The sequence below is a fragment of the Chiloscyllium punctatum genome, chromosome 9 (assembly GCF_047496795.1).
Source record: "Chiloscyllium punctatum isolate Juve2018m chromosome 9, sChiPun1.3, whole genome shotgun sequence".
Classification (NCBI taxonomy): Eukaryota; Metazoa; Chordata; class Chondrichthyes; order Orectolobiformes; family Hemiscylliidae; genus Chiloscyllium; species Chiloscyllium punctatum.
This window is the reverse complement of record NC_092747.1, coordinates 70,284,549-70,309,208: the sequence shown is the minus strand read 5'-3', so window position 1 is coordinate 70,309,208 and position 24,660 is coordinate 70,284,549. Positions and strand designations below refer to the sequence as shown.

The window sequence follows — 24,660 nt, the reverse complement described above, 5'->3', positions numbered from 1 at the left end:
TGTGAATATAAATGTCGATTAGAATATTCTATTCACAGCATAACTGCGTGGATGTTTTGATGCAGATAAAGTCACATAATAAGATCTTTGTTTAAGCAAATTCATTCAAATTGTTATTTCAAACATATACAAAGTTTGTACCTTCCTGAATTCATGCTGTTATAGAAATTGAATTTTGATATGAACAGAATATATTATTGTTCCTACATTACTAGTAACAGGATGAATAATTGTAGTCAGTTAAATATTCTAACTAAGATAGCAAGAGCTTACACACGCATATACATACATATATATATTTATGTATAAAACTGAGATTAATCATCGAACCACAGTGACGCCCAATGCTTGTCTTTTAGGTAATTATGGAGAAAGTGGCATGGAAGCTTTTAAAGAGATGGCAGCTAAAGAGGGAATCTGCATTGCTAACTCCTACAAAATCTACAGCAATGCTGGCGAGCAGAACTTTGATAAGCTTTTGAGGAAGCTGCGCAGTCAACTTCCAAAGGCCCGAGTTGTGGCTTGCTTTTGTGAGGGCATGACTGTAAGAGGGCTGCTGATGTCCATGAGGCGACTTAGATCATTGGGAGAGTTCCAGCTGATTGGCAGGTAAGTGAAAACTTCAGGCTTTACTGAATGAATATTTATATATTGCTGTGTTTCAAGTCCAGGTCTATAGACTTTCAAAGATTGTAAAAGTAATAATGACAGAGGCGCGACAGTTTGACTCAGCCATTTTCAAAATTTTGGATTAAGCAGCCAGCTTTAACTTAAGTAAGTGAATTGTCCATAGAGGATTGATAAATTCAAGACTTCTCTCAAAAGAAACATGCTATTATTTTTTCTACTTTCAGATACTATGTTTTCTACATTATGTAGTCCATCAGTTGTTGTCTATAGCTGTCACTGTGCTTTTCTGCATGATGCAATGCCGTTATTTATATTTTGCCACTCTTGGATATGAATCAAACATAAGGAGAAATGAAAAGTGGTTAGGTCTTACAGTCGTTGAATATTACCATACAGGATAGATAGGATAACAAGGAGAGATTTGTCAACATTTTTGAGACAGGTACAAGAAAAAAAGATAAATAAAAATGAATGATTTTAAATCCCAAGTTTTATGGATAAACTGTTTAAATCCGTCTTGAATTTGTGCAAGCACTCTTCCAATCTACCGTCATAACTGAAGTGGAAAATTGATGAAATCCTCAGATAGTTAATATAAATAGCTGCAAGTGATAAATAATGCCATTTCTCCAGGGATTTTTCTAGCCTTCTAGGACAAACGTGTCAGGGGTTTGAAAGTAAAGGATGACAGTTTTTCAACTTTTGATGTGACAGAAGTGGAAAGGTTTTATTTTCCTCGAGATCTATATGTCTTTAGGAAGGAATCAAAATGGTTTTAGTTTTATGGAAAAATGTGTGAGAAACATCTGATAGGAGGACATTGGGAGGTGAAAGGGGCACACAGAGATTCCCAAAACCTCAGAAAATGGGGAAACTGGGGAATTGTGGCTAGAGCATAAAAGGAGATTGGAGAATGTGGAGGCTGTGCAGAGTTGGAGACTAGGATCTCATGGGAGACGCAGGTCAGAATTGTTTCATTTCTTCACCTGCACATGGGTGCCCTCTTGATTCTTTAAACATTAAATGCTAGAAAGAAACTGTAAGTAGAAGTACTTACTGGAGGTGACCCATGCTTTGTCAGATAAATTTGATAATATTTGTAAAAATCATATGACCCGATCTCATGTAATCTGATATCATGACATCTACTACATGCCACAGTCTCAGGCAATATAATGTCATCTGGTCAGGTGTTCAAATTTCAATCTTTTATATTATTTTCTTATCTTCCTTTTTGTCTCTTGCCTTTTCTCAATCTATTTTTTCAGCAGAAACTTCTGCTGTTCATTGGAGCAGAAGGCAAGGTGGACAGAGGAACTTAATTAGACAAGAGGCCAAAAGTCCGATGATGGAATGAAAGTTTGCACTTTAGTTCTCTGAATTTTAAAAGCAAACTGAGCTTCCTGGTGGCAAGCATCAAGAAGTCCTTTTCAATCCATTTGCATGACATGCATGTTCATTCAAAGGCCAGCTCAGTGGATCTATTCTCTTCTTCATAATTTAACCATGTATAAGTGAGATGAACCAGGCATGGTGATCATCTTTTTGGACTTTTGAGTGAGTAGATATAATTTTGTCCTGTTTGGGGAGCATTTTTCCATATCATGCCATAACATTAATGAGATGTATTGCATAAAATAGAGTTATATTCTTCAATGCTGACTGGAGATGCATCAATGCTGACTGGAGAAGTAGAGATTAACATTAAACTGAAATGGAGAGAGAAATGAAGCATGCAATAATGTAGAAAACAAATGAAAAAGAAGATCACGATCGACAAAATGGAATATGGAAAAATAAGTTTGCAATTAATATTAAAAGGCTTGGCAAATAATTTTGGGAGCATATGAAGTATAATGGAATAATCTAAGAGGAGGTAGAATAGCTAAGCTTCAAACAGGAGCCTTGCAGAGATTGAAGGTATGGAAACAATATAAATAGTGACAGAATTAAGAGTATTGGTGTAACTGTTGATAAGATAGTAACATTCAAAATTATGGTAGTACTGAAGGTAGAAGAGTTTTGAAGGAAGTATTGAATTTTGAAGGTTGAGGGAGGTCAGAAGTTGTGTGACAAGTAATTTTCAATTCACTTTAGGTATTAACTTGTGCTAGGATTTGGAGAACAGCTAATGTATTACCCATATACAAGAAGACAGGGGAGGATGTGTTGTGAAATGATAGACTGATTCTAATGTCAGTTGTGAATGAGCTCTTCGAAGCCAAAATTGAACTGAGAATAGTAAATATTTAGATATGCATTAAAGAAATCCAACGTGGTCTTATACAGGCACGTTGTGCTTCACAAATATATAAAAGTTTTTCAAATTGAACTGAGAAATAAATGAATGTAGTAGATACAGCAGTTTTACTTTTCAGATATTTCATAAACTGTCTCTCAGGAGGCTGTTTCTAAGAATTTAGGCATGCGGAATAACAGGAAATGTAACAACATGGATGGTAAAATGGTTGATTGACAGAAAATAGAGGATTAAGATATTTCACAACAGAAAATGCTGGAGGCACATAATGGGTCAAGCAGCATTGTGGAGAGACTAATAGAGATAATATTTTGGTTACACTGTAGCTCTTTTAATATTTCTACAAAAATATAAGAAATAGGAACACGGATAAATCAGATGGTTGCCTAGTCTACTCCACAATCATGGTTGATCTTGGGCTTCAGCTACTTTTCCCTGGTTCCCCTGAGAAACCGTCTACCAAGCTTCAAATGCATTCAATGATGGAATATCTGCGTCTTTTGAGTTGAGAATTCCAAAGAATTACACCTTTGACTGGAGAATCTTTTTTTTCATCTGATTGGGTCCTTATGACTGTTTCCTTGCATTTTAGAATCTCTAACCACGGGAAACGATCTATCAGCATCAACATAGTTAAGCCCCTTTCAAAGTCTTGCAAGTTTCAATGAGATCACCTCTCACTCTTGTAAACTTCAGTGAATAAAGGCCCAAATTGCCTAGCCACTCATCATGGGAAATCCCCTCATATCTTTTCTTAAGTGTGGAGACCAAAACTACATACAGTACTCTGGATGTAGTCTCTACTACTGATACTTCACTAAATAGTAAAATGACTATTTCCCACTAATTTTAATGGTTTTGTCAGGGTAATTATTTTATACAACTCATAAGCAACAGGAAGCAATATACAAGCAATTAAAAACTATATAGTTTGGCACATGCATGTGCTCTTAATACAGAAACCGATGAAGATTAAAAAGGAAAATATGACTTAGGGACAGGAGTAGGCCATTCATGCATTCTAGCCTGGACAACCATTCATCAAAGTCCACCATTCACTCCACTTTCCAGTGTGCCCCTCACAACTCTTCCTGGGGAAGAAAAGTCCACAGACTAATGACCCAACGAGTCAGAAATATTCTACTCATCTTAGTTTTAAAAGCAAGACCTTTTATTCTTAAAGAGAATCCACAAGTTCTAATCTCTCCGACAAAGAGAAATATCCTCTCAGAATCTAGCCTGTTCGGTCCCCTTCAGGATCTTTTATGTTTCAATAAGTCCACTCCTTATCTTTTAAACTCCAATGGGCAAATGCCTAGCATGTTCAATATCTCTTCATAAGAAAAATCTTTCATCTAAGGAATGAATTGAGTGAACTTTCTGTGAACTGCTTCTAAAGGAATTATGTCATTTTTGAAATAAAATCAACAAAATTGCACTCAGTCCTGCAGATGCTATTTCATACATTTCTCCTGTGGAAATCAGACAGCTACTGAACTTTTTTTAAAGAGATCAGAAGTCTCAGTGTGGAGATGTCTGCTAATATCTGTGATGCCAATGACTTACTGTGTTGGATAGCGTTAGATGGATAATCGTCAAGGTCAATCAGACAACTTACCACAATAACACATTACAAATCACACATGACATTTTGAAAAGGAGGCAATAATGTTTCATTTTTGAAGTCAGCTAAATCATAATTTGCCAATTGTGTCACCATGTCAGCTGTGCTAACAGCAGTATTTGAAATTGCTATTTCACGTGTAAACCAAACATTTGATCAAAATAGATTTTGCACACTTTTTTTAAGGGACCTGGTTAGAATAATAACAATAATTTTCATTTATGTCCCACAAAAACACTCCATGCGCTCCATAGAAGCATTATCAGGCAAATTTTGACATTGATCTGAAACAACAAAAATAGTTCAAAACTTGACACCAAGCCATATGATAACAAAATAACACATTTAATTTACATACATGAATATTCTTTTTAGTTTTGCATTTTAATTCATTTATGGGATGCAGATGTTGCTAGCTAGACCTGCATTTATTGCCCGTCTTGACTTGACCTTGAAAAGGTGATAGTGAGCTAGCTTTTTGAACTGTTGCAGTCCTTGGGGTGTCGGGACAATCAAGTGCTATTAGGGAGGATGTTCTTGGAATTTAACCTGTTGCAATGAATAAATGGCAATATAGTTCCAAGTCATGATGGTATGTGACTTGGAGGCAAGTTTGTTGGTGGCTGTGGTCACAGTACCTGTTGACCTTGTCATTCTAGGTGGTAGAGGTCATGGACTTGAAAGGTACTGACTAAGAACACTTGTTGCTTCTTATAGATGGTACACATTGCTGCCCTTTGGGTGAAGAAAGTTGGGTGAATAAAGTTAATCTTGAATATGGTGGATGGGGTGTCAAACATACAGGCTGATTTGTTCTGCTGGTGTCTAGCTTCATGAGTACTCTTAGAGCTACACCCATCTAAGCAAGTGAAGACCATTTTGTCCCACTCTTGATTTGTAGACAGTGAACAGTGTTAAGTTGCTTACTAAAATGTTTCAGCCTTTGATCTACTCTTGTAGCTATAGAATACTTTGTCCAGTTCAGTTTATGGTCAGTGATCAGCATGTTGATAATAGAGGATTCAGCAGTTGAAATGTCATTGAATGTCAAGAGCTGATGGTTAAATTTTCTCTTCGTGGAGGTAGTTATTACCAGGAACTTTTATGACACAGTTGATACTGGTTACTTCTCAGCCTAAGCCTGAATGTTGTCTTGGTCTTCTTATATAATGTTTCAGTACCCAGTACCAAGGAAGTTACAAATGTGAAGTCATCAACAAACATTCCCCACTTCTGATCTTATCATGAAGTGAAGTTTATTGATGAAATACCTGCAGATATTTGAGCCCAGGATCCTAATCTGAGCAATTGTTCAATAATGTCTGAAGGTGATTGAACTTTAACAACCATAAGCATATTCCTTTGTGTCAGGTATGATTCTAAGCAGTGGTAAGTTTTTCTCCTTGATTCCCATTGACTCCAATTTTGCTTGGGCTCCTGGATGCCATTCTCAGTCAAATGCTGCCTTGATATCAAGGACAGTTGGTCTCGTCTCACCTCAGGAGTTCAGGTCCTTTGTCAATGGTTGACCAAGGTCATAATGAGGTCAAGAGCTAAGTTGCTCTGGCAGAATGCAAGCTGAATATCAATGCAAAGGTTATTCCTCTGCAAATGTTGCTTGATAGCCTCAATGAACCCTTTTCCATAAAACAGCATTAATTGCAACATGTCACTGTTTTATTGCTGCAGTGTAAAGAAACACATGTTCTAACGAATAACAGTACTTCCATTCTGAACTCTCTGTATTGTCATGACTTCTAAAATTAAAACTCAACGGAAAAGCTTCTTTCTTTCTCAGGAAAAAACTCAGCTTCTGGTGGTAATTGATGAACAACCTTCCAATAGACTTCCATTACATATTCTTTCAGTGCTCTGAAATGATCGTAGATATATGATTATAGTAGTAATCATATACTGATTGCAGTATACATGCAATATACTTAGAAGTGGTATTCTGTTTCCAAGCATCTATTGTGTAATTTGTGAAAAGCATATATTACATTGAAAAATATTTTAGCAGAACTATTATCCATAAGCATCAATATGAGTGACCTAAAATTATTTTGCAAAAGTAATCATGGTTGTAAGTGTAACACTACAACCAGATAAATTATAGCATCAATTCTTTTTCAGCTATCAACATTTTAACTCAACTGGGACTCTATACTAATTTTCTTCTTCAAATTAATGTTCTCACCACATTTGAATTTGAATTTAAATTATCTTATTGTCACGTGTATTTTACAGCAAGAGATACAATAAAATACAGTGAGAGGCTTTCACTTGTCGCCACAATATGGCACCATTTTGATTGTTTAAGAATAAGAAAAATAAGTGAAAAGATAAAACTAGAAGAGAAGTCAAACCAGGTTTGAGTTCTAAGCTGACTCAGAACCACAAATGCCTTGCATAACTAACATGGGAGTCGCCAATCCCCAGGGACTATTTTTTTGCCACTGGGCCAATTCATCTCTCGCCACCACCTTATCGCCATCTGTGCTGGATCAATCAACATCAGAGTTGCGTCTTGTGCTCCCAGCCCACTTCATCGATGTTGTTATAATACCCTTCTAGTACTGTTTTGTCGCCACCAATGCCAACGATGAAGTTGCTGGTCCTCAGGTGTCAAGGAACATAGAACATAGAACATAGAAGAATACAGCGCAGTACAGGCCCTTTGGCCCTCGATGTTGCGCTGATCCAAGCCCACCTAACCTACACTAGCCTACTATCCTCCATATGCCTATTCAATGCCCGCTTAAATGCCCATAAAAAGGGAGAGTCCACCACTGCTACTGGCAGGGCATTCCATGAACTCACGACTCGCTGAGTAAAGAACCTACCCCTAACATCTGTCCTATACCTACCATCCCTTAATTTAAAGCTATGCCCCCTTGTAATAGCTGACTCCATACGTGGAAAAAGGTTCTCACGTTCAACCCTATCTAAACCCCTAATCATCTTGTACACCTCTATCAAGTCACCCCTAAACCTTCTTTTCTCCAATGAAAACAACCCCAAGTGCCTCAGCCTTTTCTCATACGATCTTCCTCCCATACCAGTCAACATCCTGGTAAACCTCCTCTGCACGCATTCCAGTGCCTCCACATCCTTCCTATAGTATGGCGACCAAAATTGCACACAATACTCCAGTCTTATACAACTGCAACATGACCTCAGGACTCTGGAACTCAATTCTTCTACCAATAAAAGCCAGTATGCCATATGCCTCCTTCACCGCACTACTTACCTGGGTGGCAACTTTCAAAGATCTGTGTACATGGACACCAAGATCCCTCTGCTCATCCACACTACCACGTATCTGATCATTAGCCCAGTACCCCATCTTTTTGTTACTCTTACCAAAGTGAATCACCTCACACGTAGCTACATTGAACTCCATTTGCCACCTTTCTGCCCAGCTCTGCAGCTTATCTATATCCCGCTGTAACCTGACACATCCTTCCTCACTGTCAACAACTCCTCCGACTTTTGTATCATCTGCAAACTTGCTCACCCAACCTTCTAACCCCTCCTCCAGGTCATTTATAAAAATGACAAACAGCAATGGTCCCAAAACAGATCCTTGTGGAACACCGCTAGTAACGGCACTCCAAGATGAACCTTTACCATCAACTACTACCCTCTGTCTTCTTCCAGCCAGCCAATTCCTAATCCAAACCTCCAACTCACCCTCAATGCCATAACTCCGTATTTTTTGCAGTAGCCTACCATGGGGAACCTTATCAAACGCCTTACTAAAATCTATATACACCACATCTACTGCTTTCCCCTCGTCCACCTCCTTAGTCACCTTCTCAAAGAATTCAATAAGGTTTGTGAAGCATGACCTGCCCTTCACAAAACCATGCTGACTATCCTTGATCACATTATTCCGATCCAGATGTTCATAAATCCTATCCCTTACAATTCTCTCTAAGACTTTGCCCACAACAGAAGTGAGACTCACCGGCCTATAGTTACTAGGGTTACCCCTACTCCCCTTCTTGAACAAGGGAACCACATTTGCTAGCCTCCAGTCTTCTGGCACTATTCCTGTAGACAACGAGGACATAAAAATCAAGGTCAATGGCTCTGCAATCTCCTCCCTTGCTTCCCAGAGAATCCTAGGATAAATGCCATCAGGCCCAGGGGACTTATCTATTTTCACCCTTTCCAAAATTTCCAACACCTCTTCCCTACATACCTCAAAGCCATCCATTCTACTTAATTGTGACTCAGTATTCACATCGGCAACAATGTCCTGTTTCTGAGTGAATACTGACGAAAAGTATTCATTCAGTGTCTCCCCAGTCTCTTCAGCCTCCACACGCAACTTCCCACTGCTATCCTTGACTGGACCTATTCCTACCCTAGTCATTCTTTTATTCCTGACATACCTATAGAAAGCCTTAGGATTTTTCCTAATCCTACCAACTAAGGACCTTTCATGACCCCTCCTTGCTGCTCTTAGCTCTCTCTTCAGATGCTTCCTGGCTACCTTATAACTCTCAATCGCCCCAATTGAACCTTCACGCCTCATCTTTACATAGGCTGCCCTCTTCCATTTAACAAGGGATTCCAATTCCTTATTAAACCATGGCTCCCTCACACGACCCTTTCCTCCCTGCCTGACAGATACATACTTATCAAGGACACTCAATAGTTGCTCCTTGAACAAGCTCCACATATCAATTACGCCCTTGCCTTGAAGCCTACTTTTCCAAGCCACACATCCTAAGTCATGCCTCACTGCATCATAATTTCCCTGCCCCCAGCTATAACTCTTACCCTGCAGTGCACACTTATCCCTCTCCATCAGTAAAGTAAAAGTCACCAAATTGTGGTCACTGTCCCCAAAGTGCTCACCTACCTCTAATTCTATCACCTGGCCTGATTCGTTACCCAGAACCAAATCCAGTATGGCCTCACCTCTTGTTGGCCTATCTACATATTGTGTCAGGAAACCCTCCTGCACACATTGGACAAACAGCGACCCATCTAACGAACTTGAGCTATAGCTTTCCCAATCAATATCAGGAAAGGTAAAGTTCCCCATAACAACCACCCTATTACTTTCACTCTTCTCCTGAATCATCCTCGCAATCCTTTCTTCTACCTTTCTAGGACTATTAGGAGGCTTGTAAAAGACTCCTAACAGGGTGACCTCACCTTTCCTATTCCTAACCTCAGCCCAAACTACCTCAGATGGCGAGTCTTCATCCATCATCCTTTCCACCACTGTAATACTATCTTTGACAAGCAATGCCACGCCTCCCCCTCTTTTACCCCCACTTCTGACCCTACTAAAACATTTAAACCCTGGAACCTGCAACAGCCAATCCTGTCCCTGCTCTACCCATGTCTCTGTAATAGCCACAACATCGAAGTCCCAGGTACCAACCCACGCTGCAAGTCCACCTACCTTATTTCGTATACTTCTGGCATTGAAGTATGCACACTTCAAGCCACTTTCCTGTTTACAGGCACCCTCCTTTGAGATTGATGCCATGTTCCTAACCTCCCTACACTCCAGGTCCTGCACCCTAAAGCTACAGTCTAGGTTCCCATGCCCCTGCAGAGTTAGTTTAAACCCCTCCCCAAGAGCACGAGCAAACCTCCCACCAAGGATACTGGTACCCCTCAGGTTCAGGTGTAGACCATCCTGTTTATAGAGGTCCCACCTTCCCCAGAAAGAACCCCAGTTATCCAAATACCGGAATCCCTCCCTCCTGCACCATCCCTGTAGCCACGCATTTAACTGTTCTCTCTCCCTATTCCTCGACTCTCTATCACGTGGCACGGGTAACAAACCAGAGACAACAACTCTGTTCATTCTAACTCTGAGCTTCCAACCTAGCTGCCTGAAAGCCTGCCTAACATCCTCAGCCCTCCTCCTACCTATGTCATTGGTGCCAATGTGGACCACGACTTCAGGCTGCTCCCCCTCCCCCTTGAGGACCTGGACATCACGTACCCTTGCATCTGGGAGGCAACGTACCAAACGTGAGTCTCTCTCGCCCCCACAAAACCGCCTATCTGTGCCCCGAACTATCGAGTCCCCAATTACTATTGCTCTACTCTTCTCCACCCTTCCCTTCTGAGCAATGGGGACAGGCTCCGTGCCAGAGGCCTGAGCCCCATTACTTACCACTGGTAAGTCGTCCCCCCCACAAGTATCCAAAACGGTATACTTGTTCTTGAGGGGAACAGCCGCAGGGGGTCCCTGCACTGGCTGCTTCCTCCCAGTCCCCCTCACTGTCACCCATCTGTCTGCAATCTTTGGAATTACTACTTCCCTAAAGCTCCGAACTATGACCCCCTCTGCCTCCCGAATGATCCGCAGTTCATCCAACTCCAGCTCCAGTTCCCTAACACGGTCTTGGAGGAGCTGGAGATGGGTGCACTTCCTGCAAGTGTAATCAGCAGGGACGTCCATGGCATCCCTCACCTCATACATGTTGCAAGAGGAACATTGCACTGCCTTCACTGCCATCCCTCTAAAAGTAACCTTTTTTAAAAAAACTGGGTCTAAAGAATAGAACAAGCAAAATGCAGCACCTATCTCCTTCCCACAAAGGGTCTTATTATTAGGTTAGAGGAGGAGGGCGGGTGGGAGGCACTACCCCTGTAGTGCCTCGGGTTATTCTCCTGCGTGCTTTTATAGGGAAAAAACCTACCCAGGTAAGCTTACGCTATACCTGCTTCTGGGTCTTGGCTGCCCCTCTGGTCTTCGTCACTTCCCCCTGCTGCTCCCGCTCTTTCTGTGAAGAGAAAAAAAAACACCGCTGCCCGCTACCGGTAGGTAATTTTACAACAAACTGTCTTACCTTAGCTGCTGCTCGCACTCACAATCTTTCACCATTGGGTCTACCTCATCAACATCACCTCTGCTCATGTAGCAGCTGCTGATTCTGGGTCCTGTACTCACACCGGTAAAAACTCACATCCACCGTGCTGGGCTCGCTCTCCCCACTCTGGGCTCAGTCTCCCCATGCAGGCCTTGCTCTCCTCCACCGTGAGTCTGCGCCAGGATAACTCACCACTATTGATGCCTTCCGAATTCTTCACAGTAAGTAACTAAAGTTAAAGGTAAGTAAAAAACAAAAAGAAAAGCAGATGGAGAAATAAGCCCTGAGCTCTGGAGCCCTACTCTGCCACTATCTTGACAATAAATTGTTATTGTAGCTTTGCTATAGCTGATGGCAGGTCATCGATCCAGCTACTGACTGATAATTTTCTTCTTATGCATTACACAACTGAGTACATAAGATACAAATATATCAGAATAATAGAAATAACAGAATGACTGAATACTGTGAAAATACATGCTTCATCCCTGCTGGTCAGAGATGAGGCAACACATGGCTCAGAAAGCTCCATGGTTTGTAAAAGCAAAAGTAAAATCCAGTCTGAAACTTGACATATTGCTGAGGGAGATGTGATTGTACAGGTGGAATTTTCTCTATGATTTTATGTACCTCGTCCCAGTTTTGCTCCCCATAAAACAGGCTCAGTAAGGCAGACATTGGATTGCTGGCTCACAATATCTCACTTGGTAAGCAGGATGCTCGCAGTTGAAAGTCTGTGGAACTTTCTGTGCGGAATTTGCCCATCAGAAGCACCTTTTGGACAGGTCTTCACTTGGATATTCAAAGCATCAAGGTTATTTAACAAATCAAACTGGGTTCCTATGCCTCTTGTATTCTCTGATTACAAATTTCAAGAAGAAGTGGACCAAGCATGCACATAAGAATTGTTTTTCAAAGGTCATGATGCATGCTGATATGTGGGCAAATGTACTGGAATTTATTTGTAAGTGGCCTAAACTTAATTTTATGATTATGTGATCTTGTTCTGGATTCCCTAATAAAGGAAAACATTTTTCTGTATCTAACTTATTGAATTACTTTATAATTTTAAACAATTGGACTAAATCACCCCTCAATCTTTAAAACTCAAGGAAATACAAACCATGTTTATGCAAACTTCAACTCTTCAAGTGATGAATATCTGTTGTACCTCCTCCAAGGCCAGTATATCTTGCCTGACATTCAATGAACAAACAGAGTATAGTCCTCCTAATGGTGTCCGATAAAAGCTTTATATTACTGAAGCATTGGACAAATTATAAATCAGAGTCTGACCTCATGCACTTTGTTCTTGCTCAGTGTGTTAAAATCAAACTCAAATATTGGACATGTGTTTTGAGGAAAGACATTATTTTCTTGGAGACAATTCAGAGAAGATTCACTAGGATGATCCCTGGTATGAAGGGATTGTCTTAAGAGCAAAGATTAAATACGTTGGGAATCTACTTATTGGAATGTGGAAGAATGAGAGGTGACCTCATTGAAGCACATAGGATTCCTAAGGGACAAAGACAGAATTTGCTGGAGAACGTTAGCTGGTCTGGCAGCACCTATGGATCAAATGCAGAGTCAATATTTTGGGTCCAGTGACCCTTTATCAGAAATATTAGCTCGGTGGTATATATGGTGTGTGTATATTGATAGTACACATGCTAATGATGGGAGTGTGGGAGAGGCAAAGGGGTAAAGGAGTGAGAGGATAGGTGCAGTCGGAGCCCAGAGGGAGAGAAAGACAGTTAGGGAGGGATAATGGTATGCCAGGCAAGGAGAAAAGCTGATATTTGGGAGTATAAATAGGTGAAAATGGGTTCACTGCCTTGAATACAGCCAATGTGATGAGAAGATCTGGATGTTGGGGTGGAGAAAGGACATGGACGAAGGTGTTCAGGACCTAAAGTTACTCATTTTGATATTGAATCCTGGAGGCTGCAAGATACCCAAATTTGAAATGAAATGCTGTTGTTCCAACTTGTGTTGAGTCTCACTAGAGCACTGCCGCAGGTCCTGGAGAGAAATGTTGGCCAGGGAATGCAGTAATGTATTCAAGTGACTGGCAACTGGAAGCTTGGAGTCATTTTTGCAGACAGAATAGAAGTGTTCCGCAAAGCAGTTGCTCAGCCTGCATTTCATCTCAACAATGAAAAGGATCTTTCCTCTTGTGGGAGAATTTCGTGCCACGAGTAAAGGGGTACCAATTTGAGACAGAGATGAGGAGAAATTTCTTTAACTCATGTGTTTTTGGAACTTCTTGTCACAGAAGCTGTGAGAGCAGTCTTTGTTATATTTAAAGCTAAAGTAAATCGATTCTTGATCAGTAGGGTGAAGTAGAAAGGGCAGGAAAGTGAACATGAGGAAATTTAGATCAGCCATGAAATTGGTGAATTGTGAAGTAGGTTCAAAAGGCTGAACAACCCAACCCTATTTCTATTTCTTATAGTTTTATTATAGTTTTATGGTCTTATGTTCATAAAAAAGGCTATATGTGAGGAACTTTTATGTAGCAAACTCCGAAACAGGAGTGAACTCAATGCCTTTAAAAAGGCAGAGCAAAGATTTACGAGGTTATTGTCAGGGTTGGAGGGTTTGAGCTGTAGGGAAAGGCTAAATAGGCTGGTGCTATTTCCCTTGAAGGTTGGAGGCTGAGGGCTGATCTTATAGAGGTTTATAAAATAATGAGGGGCACGATAGGGTAAATAAGCAAGGTCTTTTCCCCAGGCTGGGCAAGTCCAAAACTAGAGTGTGTAGATTTAAGGTGAGAAGCGAAAGATATCAAAGGGACTTAAAGGATAACATTTTCATGCAGAGCACGGTGCATGTATGGAATGAGCTGACAGAGGAACTGGTGGAGGCTGGTATGATCACATTTAAAAGACATCTGGTTGGGTATATGAATAGGAAGGGTGTAGAATGATATGGGCCAAATGTTGGCAGATGGGACTAGATTTATGTAGGATATCTGGTCGGCATGGACAAGTTGGACTGAAGGGTTTATTTCCATGTTGCATAGCTTTATGACTCTATGACTCTAATAAAGTTTGCAGAGTAAAGGAATTCTGCCAACTAGTTAATTCAAAGTTGATTGCTTGACGGGTTGGAAAGAAGATGGCATGCCGTCATCACAGAATGCATATATTTGGACTGCGAGAGAAAACAGGACACTCAATGGAAACCCACACAGTCATGAAGAGAACATGCAAACTCCATGTAGACATTCATCAGAGGTTGAAATCAAACTTGGGTCAAAATGCTGTGAGGCATCAGTGCTAACCATTGGTCACCATGCCACATTGAAAATCAGGTTGAAGAAGAAGCTGAGTTCAGTCCTGATTCTGGGAAGTCAAATTCATACAACTGCTAAAAATGAACTCATGGTTTAATTCAATAATGTTCATTGTCTCAACAGTATCACATTTCTAGTGCCAACAATCTGTTGAAATCATCCTGTTTTTAAATTCTGGTCTGTGAGTAAATTGCAAATGTTGAATGCAGTTGGTTGAACAAATTATAACTGCATGTTTTTGTCATCTAAAATTTAACCTTGTTTTCCAGGCTCAGGTGAGCAATTGTTTGGTCATTATCAACCTTTTATTAGATGGAATTTCTATGCTTGGTAAAATTATTTTTGTTCACTTGAGTATTTGAAGACTTTAATAAAGTTCTAGTAATGTCAACTTTGAGTGATAATGTGAAATGGACAGTAGAGGTTCGGCCAACCATTATACATTTCTCCTGAATTTCATTAGTTTAATAAAATTGAAACGCAGGGAAGTTGTATAATGGGTGGCTGTATTACCACCATCTGCTTGGCACCACTGAAAACCAAAATATCCTCAATTTGTCAAATTTAATATGCAGTACTTTCTGATTTTTTTTCTTGAAATGCATTTAAAGGAGTCAATACCTTAATTCCAGTTTTGAAAATATATTTCTTTATGAAATACATATTTTCCATTTATTAAATTCTTGCATATTGCAGACTTGGGATTACCTTTACTGCCATAGGCTTGACTGCTGTGAATTTAAGTCAAATGACGTTTTCACTGCTGGACACAGAAACATCTGTCTGTACCTCGGACTAGAGAGTCTCCTAACACAATTGACCTCATGGAACCCGACGTACCTCTTGTTGCATTACATTCCCTGTGAATCGATCACCCCCTACATTTTCTAAAACAGCATACTTGTTTGAAATGGGGATAGTCACAGAAGACTCCTGCACTAAGCTGCCTACCTCTCTTGCCTTTCTTGGAGCTAACCCATCTATGTGGCTGTATCTGACACTCCCCCACCCCCTTCCTATAACTGCCATCCATCACATACTGTTGCTGTTGCAAATTCCTCATTGCCTCTAACTGTCTCTCCAACCGATCAATTCAATCTAATAGGATTCACAACCAACAACATTTATTGCGCACATAATCTGCAGTAACCCTTAAACTCTATTTTTAAATTCCCACATCTGACAAGAAGCGCATATCTCTCCACTAAAGGCCAGTTTGCTCCTTCAGACAATCTACAGACCCAGAAAATAACACCATCTTATTCCTCTACAAAACACTGCCCCAGGTTGAATTAATAGTTATGACTTATATTTGACGGTTAATCAAGAGACATATCTCAAAATAAAATCAAGAAAGAACCCACTCTACTCACTACTGCAGACGTTCTGCAGGCCACACTTAATTCAATTCACTTATCTGTTTCTGTGCTGTGAATTTTACCAAGCACTTCCTCCAAGATCAGTTGTAAATTTCACTGTTTGTTAATTTTTCCAGACACACTCCATTGTCCAGCAATGCATGAAAGCAAACAGCAAAGGCAGTAACTGTGCAGATACACATGGTGTCACTTTCTATCTCTCACTCTTTCTTGCACTGACCTCACCATGTGCTTCCTTTGTCTATTCTTCTCCATTTTAAAACTGCTGTTGTGTTGACATTTTTTCCCCAAAGTTCCAAAACAATGCAACAGCATATAAAACAGTAATTGCTGCTCTCAATTTGAGGAAATCACCTCCAACAGACTGAGGTGTCAGTGGGGGAGCACTTTGTGGCCAGTGACCATAATTCTATTAGATTTAAAATAGTGGTGGAAAAGAACAGACTAGATCTAATGTTGAAGTTCTAAATTGGAGAAAGTCCAATTTTTATAGTATTAGGCAAGAACTTTCAAAAGCTGATTGAGGGCAGATGTTTGCAGGTAAAGGGGCGGTTAGAAAATGGGAAGCCTTCAGAAATGAGATAATAAGAATCCAGAGAAAGTATATTCCAGTTAGAAAGGAAAGGCTGGTAGGGATGGGGATTGCTGGATGACTAAAGTAATTGAGGGTTTGGTTGAGAAAAAGAAGGAAGCATATGTAAGGTATAGACAGGATAGATCGAGTGAATCCTTAGAAGAGCATAAAGGCAACAGGAGTATACTTAAGAGGAAAATCAGGAAGGCAAACGGGAACATGAGATAGCTTTGGCAAATAGAGTTAAGGAGAATTCAAAGGATTTTTACAAATATATTAAGGACAAAAGGGTAACTAGGGAGATAATAGGCCCCTCAAAGATCAGCATGCTGGCCTTTGTGTGGAGCCGCAGAAAATGGGGGAGATACTAAACGAGTATTTTGCATCAGTATTTCCTGTGGAAAAGGACATGGAAGATATAGACTATCGGAAATAGATGGTGACGCCTTGCAAAATGTCCATATTACAGAGGAGGAAGTGCTTTTGTCTTGAAACGCATAAAAGTGGATAAATCCCCAGGACTTGATCAGGTGTAGCCTCGAACTCTGTGGGAAGCTAGAGAAGTGATTGCTGGGCCTCTTGCTGAGATATTTGTATCATTGATTGTCACAGGTGAGGTGCCAGAAGACTGGAAGTTGGCAAATGTGGTGCCACTGTTTAAGAAGGGTGGTAAAGACAAGCCAGGGAACTATAGACCAGTGAGTCTGACATCAGCGGTGGGCAAGTTGTTGGAGGGAATCCTGAGGGACAGGATGTACATTTGGAAATGCAAGGACTTATTAGGGATAGTCAACATGGCTTTGTGTGTGGGAAATTATGTCTCTCAAACTTGATTAAGTTTTTTGAAGAAGTAACAAAGAGGACAGATGTGGTCTATATGGACTTCAGTAAGGTGTTCGACAAAGTTCCTCATGGGAGACTGTTTTGCAAGGTTAGATCTTACGGAGATCTAGCCATCTGGATTCAGAACTGGTTTAAAGGTAGAAGACAGAGGGTGGTGGTGGACGGTTGTTTTTCAGAATGGAGGCCTGTGTCCAGTGGAGTGCCACAAGGATCGGTGCTGGGTCCTCTACTTTCTGTCATTTATATAAATGATTTGGATGCAAGCACAAGTTTGAAAATGACACCAAAACTGGAGGTGTAGTGGACAGCAAAGAAGGGTTATCTCAGAATACAACAGGATCTTGATCAGATGGGCCAATGGGCTGAGAAGTGGCAGATGAAATTTAATTCAGATAACTGTGAGGTGCTGCATTTTGGGGAAGCAAATCAGGGCAAGACATACCCTTAATGATAAGATCCTCTGGAGTGTTGTTGAACAAAAAAACCTTGGAGTGCAGGTTCATAGCTCCTTGAAAATGGAGTTGTAGGTAGATCGTATAGTGCAGAAGGAATTTGGTATGCTTTCCTTTATTGGTCAGAGCATTGAGTACAGGAGTTGAGAGGCCATGCTGTGGCTGCACAGGACATTGGATAGGCCACTGTTGGAATATTACGTGCAATTCCGGTCTGCTTCCTTTCAGAAAGATGTTGTGAAACTTGAAAGGTTCAGAAAAGATTTACAAGGATGTTGCCAGGTTTGGAGGATTTGAGCTATAGGGAGAGGCTGAACAGGCTGGAGCTGTTTCCGTGGAGCCTCGGAGGCTGAGGGGTGACCTTAGAGGTTTACAAAATTATGAGGGGCATGAATATGATAAGTGGACAAAGTCTTTTTCCTGGGGTCGGGGAGTCTAAAATTAGAGGAAGTAGGTTTAGGGTGAGAGGGGAAAGATATAAAAGAGATCTAAGGGGCAACTTTTTCACACAGAGGGTATTACATCTATGGAATGAGCTGCCAGAGGAAGTGGTGGAGGCTGGTACAATTGCAACATTTAAAAGGCATTTGGATGGGTATATGAATAGGAAGGGTTTGGAGGGATATGTGCCGGTGCCGGCAGGTGGGACTAAATTGGGTTGGGATATCTGGTCGGCATGGACGGGTTGGACCAAAGGGTCTGCTTCATGCTGTACATATCTTTGATTCTATGACTTTCATTTTTCCCAACAGTATTTGGTCTACATATTCTCATGAGGTTCAAAGTCACAAGTTGTAATTCAGGGGGTGTAATGGTTTAATAATAATGTCCCTGAAGTAGTAATCTAAAGCTGGAGTCTGATATTCTGGGGATAGGAATCTTAATCTTACAATAAAATTCAAATTGAATAAAAACAAGTTAGAATTATATTAGATTAGATTAGATTAGATTACTTACAGTGTGGAAACAGGCCCTTCGGCCCAACAAGTCCACACCAATCCGCCAAAGCGCAATCCACCCATATCCCTATGAGTGATAACTTTGTGGGCAATTTTCTGAGCCTATCAGTGACCATTATAAAAACCCAACTGGTTCACTAATGTCCTTTAGGAAAAGAAATCTGCTGTTCTTCCCAGGTTTGATCCATATATGATTCCAGATCCAGCAGTCAGGGGTGGACAACATATGCTAACTTGGCCAGTGACTCCCACATTTGATGAAAGAATAAGTACATTTTTAAAAAGTGTTTTAAAGCTAACAATAACTTGCATTTATGTTATACCTTATTTAGTTTATTTACGGGCATTCTTAGCACAATTAAACACCACCATGCGGGAAGAGGCCCAATTGTATTTCTTGGCTGCAAAATTGTGCTGTTATCTTCTGCACATATTTTAATGATGGGGTACACAGACTTTTTTTGCGTGGCCTTTCACACATTCCCATATTGACTCCTATAATATTGTAAATGGGTGGTTGCCGAAATCTGTAGCACACCCATTATAATTAAATGTATACTTAAAGGAAAACTTGGCTAGCTAACAAACTTCAATGAAAGTGAGGACTACAGGTGCTGGAGATTAGATTCAAGAGTGTGGTGCTGGAAAAGCACAGCGGGTCAGTCAGCATCCAAGGAACAGGAAAATTGATGTTTTGGGCAAAAGTCCTTCATCAGGAATAATGGGGTGGAGAGATAAATGAGGGGGGGGGCAGCGGGTAGGTCTGGAGGTAAGGCAGCTGAGAGTGCAATAGATCAATGGAGGTCAATAACAAACCTATTAACCTGAATCATCAGTGATGACTGTCAGACAGGACTGGGAAGGCCATTTACGTGAGACATGGTGGGAAGGAAAGGGGTCGTCTCATTCACAGAAACCCTGAATGTATTACAGTCAATCCCCACCACCATGATGTCACCCCTCCGCCTTTTTCCACACTGCCTGCCTTACAAAACTCAATTTCCTCTACCCGTCTCTGGATCCCAAGACCCCTCTCGCCCAAAATTTTCAGAACTTATCATTTGAGCACAGTTCAGCTGCTCCATCTACTGAGTATTGACATTGCCAGGACTGGAGGAGTTGCGAAGTGTGCGACTTCTTCCCAATGAGAGGCAGCATGGTAGCTCAATGGTTAGCACTGCTGCCTCACTGCGCCAAGGACCCAAATTTGATTCCAGCCTTGGGCAACTGTGTGGAATTTGTACATTTTCCCTATGTCTATGTGGGTTTCCTCTGGCTGCTCTTGTTTCCTCCCGCAGTCCAAAGATGTGCAGGCTTGGTGGAATGGCCATGATAAATTTCCCCTAGTGTCCAAGAATGTGCAGGCTAGGTGGATTAACATGGGAAATGCAGGGTTACAGGGATAGGATTGGTTGGGTCTGGGGAGGATGTTCTTCAGAGGGTTGGTGGACTTGATGGACCGAATGGCCTGCATCCAAACTGTAGGGATTCTATGATTCTACATTGCGCTGTTAACAAATTTAGCTCACCTGCATGTGGTATCACTGTGATACAGGATTTTTCAGAAGATGCCAGCTCTGGTTGACTTTCGTTCAGATGGGATGAGATTGAGAAGTTGCACTTCTCCCTCCCAACCCCTGCAGTCTCACCCTGGAAAATGCAGCACCTGGTGTAACCTACACTACACCTCACCTTGGTGAGGCTGTTCACACATATTTCGGAGCAAGCATTGGAATTATGCAGAGTAGACAGATTGCAAAGCCAATCAGTGTGTAATGCTAATACGATGCTGGTGCTGTCATTTTTGAACAGATTCTGTCAAGAACAACTGAACATGTATTCCTACCTCGAGGAACCATCGTTGAAGGGATCTTGAATAACTTACAATTTAATGGTTGATTAATTTTCTCTGGTTCAATATGAGATTTCATAAACACTTGTTGATTTGTAGAGTGTTTAAAGTTCATGAATTTGACAAGCTGGTGTGTTGCACACGAAGAAGGCTTCAGTATGACTTGAAGAGCTCTGAATAGACCGCTTAATCTCAGTCATGGCTGTAGTAGTTACCGGGCCACTTGGACTGAGAGGAAGAATGATTGAGGTAGCAATGAAGAGGGTAAGCTGCTCACAGAGGGAAAGGATGAGGAGTGCTCTCAAGTGGAGGCCTTATCCAACTGGGGTATTCAGACAATATTTCTCATATTTGAAACAAACATGAAACAGGATGTGTGCTAACCTATTTTACTGAATACAATGCTTAAAGAAGTTTACTGCTGCTTGTCAATAAGTCTACAATCTCAGAAAAGGGCAATGACAGCATTACCAGTGATTGTAATAGTGAAATGGCCTTCAAATTCTTTGCATTGGAATCATTCCAGGCCTCAGCAAGCAAGATATGGATCATCTCCCAGTATGTCATTTGCTGCTACATTAGAGAAGTGACAGATGCTCCCCATACTATGAGAGAAGTGTTTATTGTGTTCCCTTTGATCAGGGAGAAGCAGTTGGGTCAAACCCCTGGTTTTGTCAGGTCATCAGGCACTGCTACCAGCAACTGTACAACGTATGCAGAAGCTGTATGAGGAGCTCTATGACAACCACTCACTGAGTTGCTACCAGCATGAAACCAGAGTCCCTAAAAACCATGCCCATCAATGGCTGCTGTCCTGTCAGCATTTATTAATCCTTTATTCTGCAACAGTCTGCTGTTCCCTCAGGATTGAATAGAGGGTGACTGCAGGATGATAAAGGCTTTCTGAACTTCACCTATCTTATAATTCTGCTCTACTCCTCAATCACGTGGTCAGAATGTCTGCACTGTGCTGTTATACAGCCTTGGAGTACTCAAACAATGGACCAGACCAGACTGTAGACATCTATAGTTTTCCTTGAAGGCTGGAACTCAATTTTTGCTGATCTCCTGTACCTTCTACAAACTGGTTAATGCAAGCACACACTTCTTCCCACTAAGATATGGCAATGAGATCAAAAGCAGGAGGTGGAGGACACAAGAGGAGGAGCAGGTATAAAATTATAAGAAAAATCTGAAATAAAGGAGATAGCAACAAACACATACCCTTTCTAGCTGTGCTATTTGAGATTAGCTCATTCAACTAGTTTCAGTTTTCGTGGATGCGGGTTTGGAAGCATAGCCAAAAACAGTTAAATGTTTTGTTCAACTGGCATTCATCATTCTCTTCCCACTTTACAACTTGCACTCATTTTCTTCTGTGCCACATTAATTCTTTCTCATTAATTATCTCATCTCAACTGACTAACATCAGTTGTTGTCCCTTCAATCCATTTCCTTTTCTTCAAATTCCTCCATAACCTTGTGTCACTCTCACATGGCAATTCTTCCAGTTATCTACCCTTCAAGATCTTTCAATCCTTTGCCTCTAACTCTCTATTCACCATTGCTTTCCTTTTGTCTAAACAGTGATGACAGTCTCAGTCCCATTTTTTAGAAATCCCTCACTCACTCCTTCCTCCTCTCTACTTCTATGTTTTTAAAAGCACCCAAGTGACCAATCTTTCAATTCCATTTCCTGACCTTTCTCCCATGCCTCATTACATTATTTATTTCTAAAGTACCTTAAAATGTCTTCTATATTCGTTTCATTACATAAATAAAACTTACTTGCGTAAAGGGTTATGCATTTAAAATTAAGAGTACTGCAAAGAAGGGAAAATCCGACAGAAATATTAAAGAATTGAGATGACCTCAGTATAAAAATGAGTTATCACTTTCAGTAAACATTGATACAACTCATATAGTTTTTTAAAAATTGATGCAATATTTAAGTACCATGTACTTAGTGACTAACAGTGCTTAATTGCTTGAATGAAACCTTTAACAGGGAAGGGGAAAGGATTGCCTATAGTTTGCATGGAAAATGAAGGTTACTTGCTGCTAGTGTGTATAACAATGAAATTCCTCTAAACCAGTAACAATACTGGAATAGACAATCAAAGCAAGAAAATATGAATAACCCTCTGAAATCTATACAGCACAAAATCATGTGTTTTAAAAAATTTTTCTCCATACCAATTGTTTATGAACTAAATAAGAGTGCAGATCATTAATTAATATGGTTTGCATGTGAGATACCTGTGTGGAATGTACACCTCATGAAACAGTCTTAAAATCCATATCCTGCATTTGTAACAGACACATCACATGCAGTGTATATGGTGACATTTTTATATTGAGAACTCAGTACCTTATGTGGATAATAAATACTGTGTGTACATTCATGACAGATTGTGTTCTCTTTAATACTGATGCACCATCCCCACAAAGTACTGATTTGTAAACTGCTCATAGATTCTATTTCTCTGCAGATCAATAAAAAAGATAAAGCAGCTGGATCAGCGAATACATTGTTGTTATGATTGAATTTATGGCTCCAGCAGAAGGAGTTTAATGTCCTGAGAGGAAAGTTGAAGGTGGCTGGTAACGTGTTCAAAATACTGAAGTGTTGAGCATGTCATCTGGTAGCAGTTAAAGTGAAATCACACATAATAGAGAGAAAATAGAAAGCTAAAGCTTGTCTATGCAGATAACCACATCAATATGTTATTTATTTTTATGTAATGGATTAGCATGTTGAACAGATAATCCTGTCATAATAGCATGACAACCATAATTCAAATGTGGCTCAGACGTGTAGTTATACATCATCTTAAAATATAGCACAAAGAAAGGTGGAAGGCCAGGAAACATTGAGGAAGCAGGAGGCTATCAAAGGACTTGGACAGGCTAGGAGAGTAGGCAAAGATGTGGCAGATGAAATACAGTGTAGGAAATTGTGAGGTTATGCACTTTGATAGGAAAAATAGAGATGTCGACTACTTTGTGAATGGGAAAGGATTCAGAAATCTGAAGCTCAAAGGGAATTGGGAATCTTAGTTCAGGATTCTCTTAAGGTTAACATGTAGGTTCATTTGATAGTTAGGCAAATGCAATGTTAGCATTCATTTTGAGAGGGCTCGAATACAAGAACAGAGGCTGTATAAAGTTTTGGTCAGACCACATTTGGAATATTGTAAGCACCTTGGGCCTTGCCCAAGATGAAGAATTTAGTGGCATTGGAGGGGTCTAGAGGCAGTTTACAAGAATGGTCCTGGGGATGAAGGGCTTGTCAAATAAGGATTGGTTCAGGACTCTGGGTCAGTACTCGATGGAGCTTAGAAGAATGAGAGGGGATCTGATTGAAACTTACAGAATACTGACAGGCCTGGAAGGAGTGGACATGGAGAAGATATTTCCATCCCGCACCTCCACCCTCAAACCCCACCCCTCCAACTGTAAAACAGACCAAAGTCACAGTTTCAGAGTGAAGGGACAACTCTTTGGAGCTGAGATGAGTAGGAATTTCTTCAGCCAGAGGGTAGTTAATCTGTAGAACTCGTTGCTGCACAGAGCTAGAGAGGGCAAGTCTTTTAGTATTTTTAAGACTGAGAGGGTTAGGTTTTTGATTGCTATGGGAATCAAAGGTTATGGAAAGAAGGCAGGAAAATGGGGTTGAGAAAAATATCAGTCACAATTGAATGACAGAGCAGACCTGAAGAGCTGAATGGCCTAATTCTGTTCCCATATCTTATGGTCTTATATAGGAGCATCATTTGGCAAAAGTGAGGACTGCAGATGCTGGAAACCAGAGTTTAGATCAGAGTGGTGCTCTTCCCACCCTACCTCCTACAAAAATGCCATCCCGCATTCCCAATTCCTCCGCCTCCGCCGTTTCTGCTCCCAGGAGGACCAGTTCCACCACAGAACACACC

At 40.7% G+C, this 24,660-nt stretch overlaps 1 protein-coding gene across 9 annotated transcripts in view; it reads left to right on the top strand.

The window, feature by feature from the left end:
• grm5b (glutamate receptor, metabotropic 5b) overlaps positions 1–24,660 on the top strand; it is a 573,540-nt gene that overhangs the window by 201,895 nt on the left and 346,985 nt on the right. For all 9 annotated transcript variants that reach the window (XM_072577762.1, XM_072577758.1, XM_072577763.1 and 6 more), the window contains exon 3: positions 360–609. In XM_072577762.1, coding sequence (XP_072433863.1) covers positions 360–609 — 250 coding nt within the window. The remainder of the gene's footprint in view (positions 1–359; positions 610–24,660) is intronic.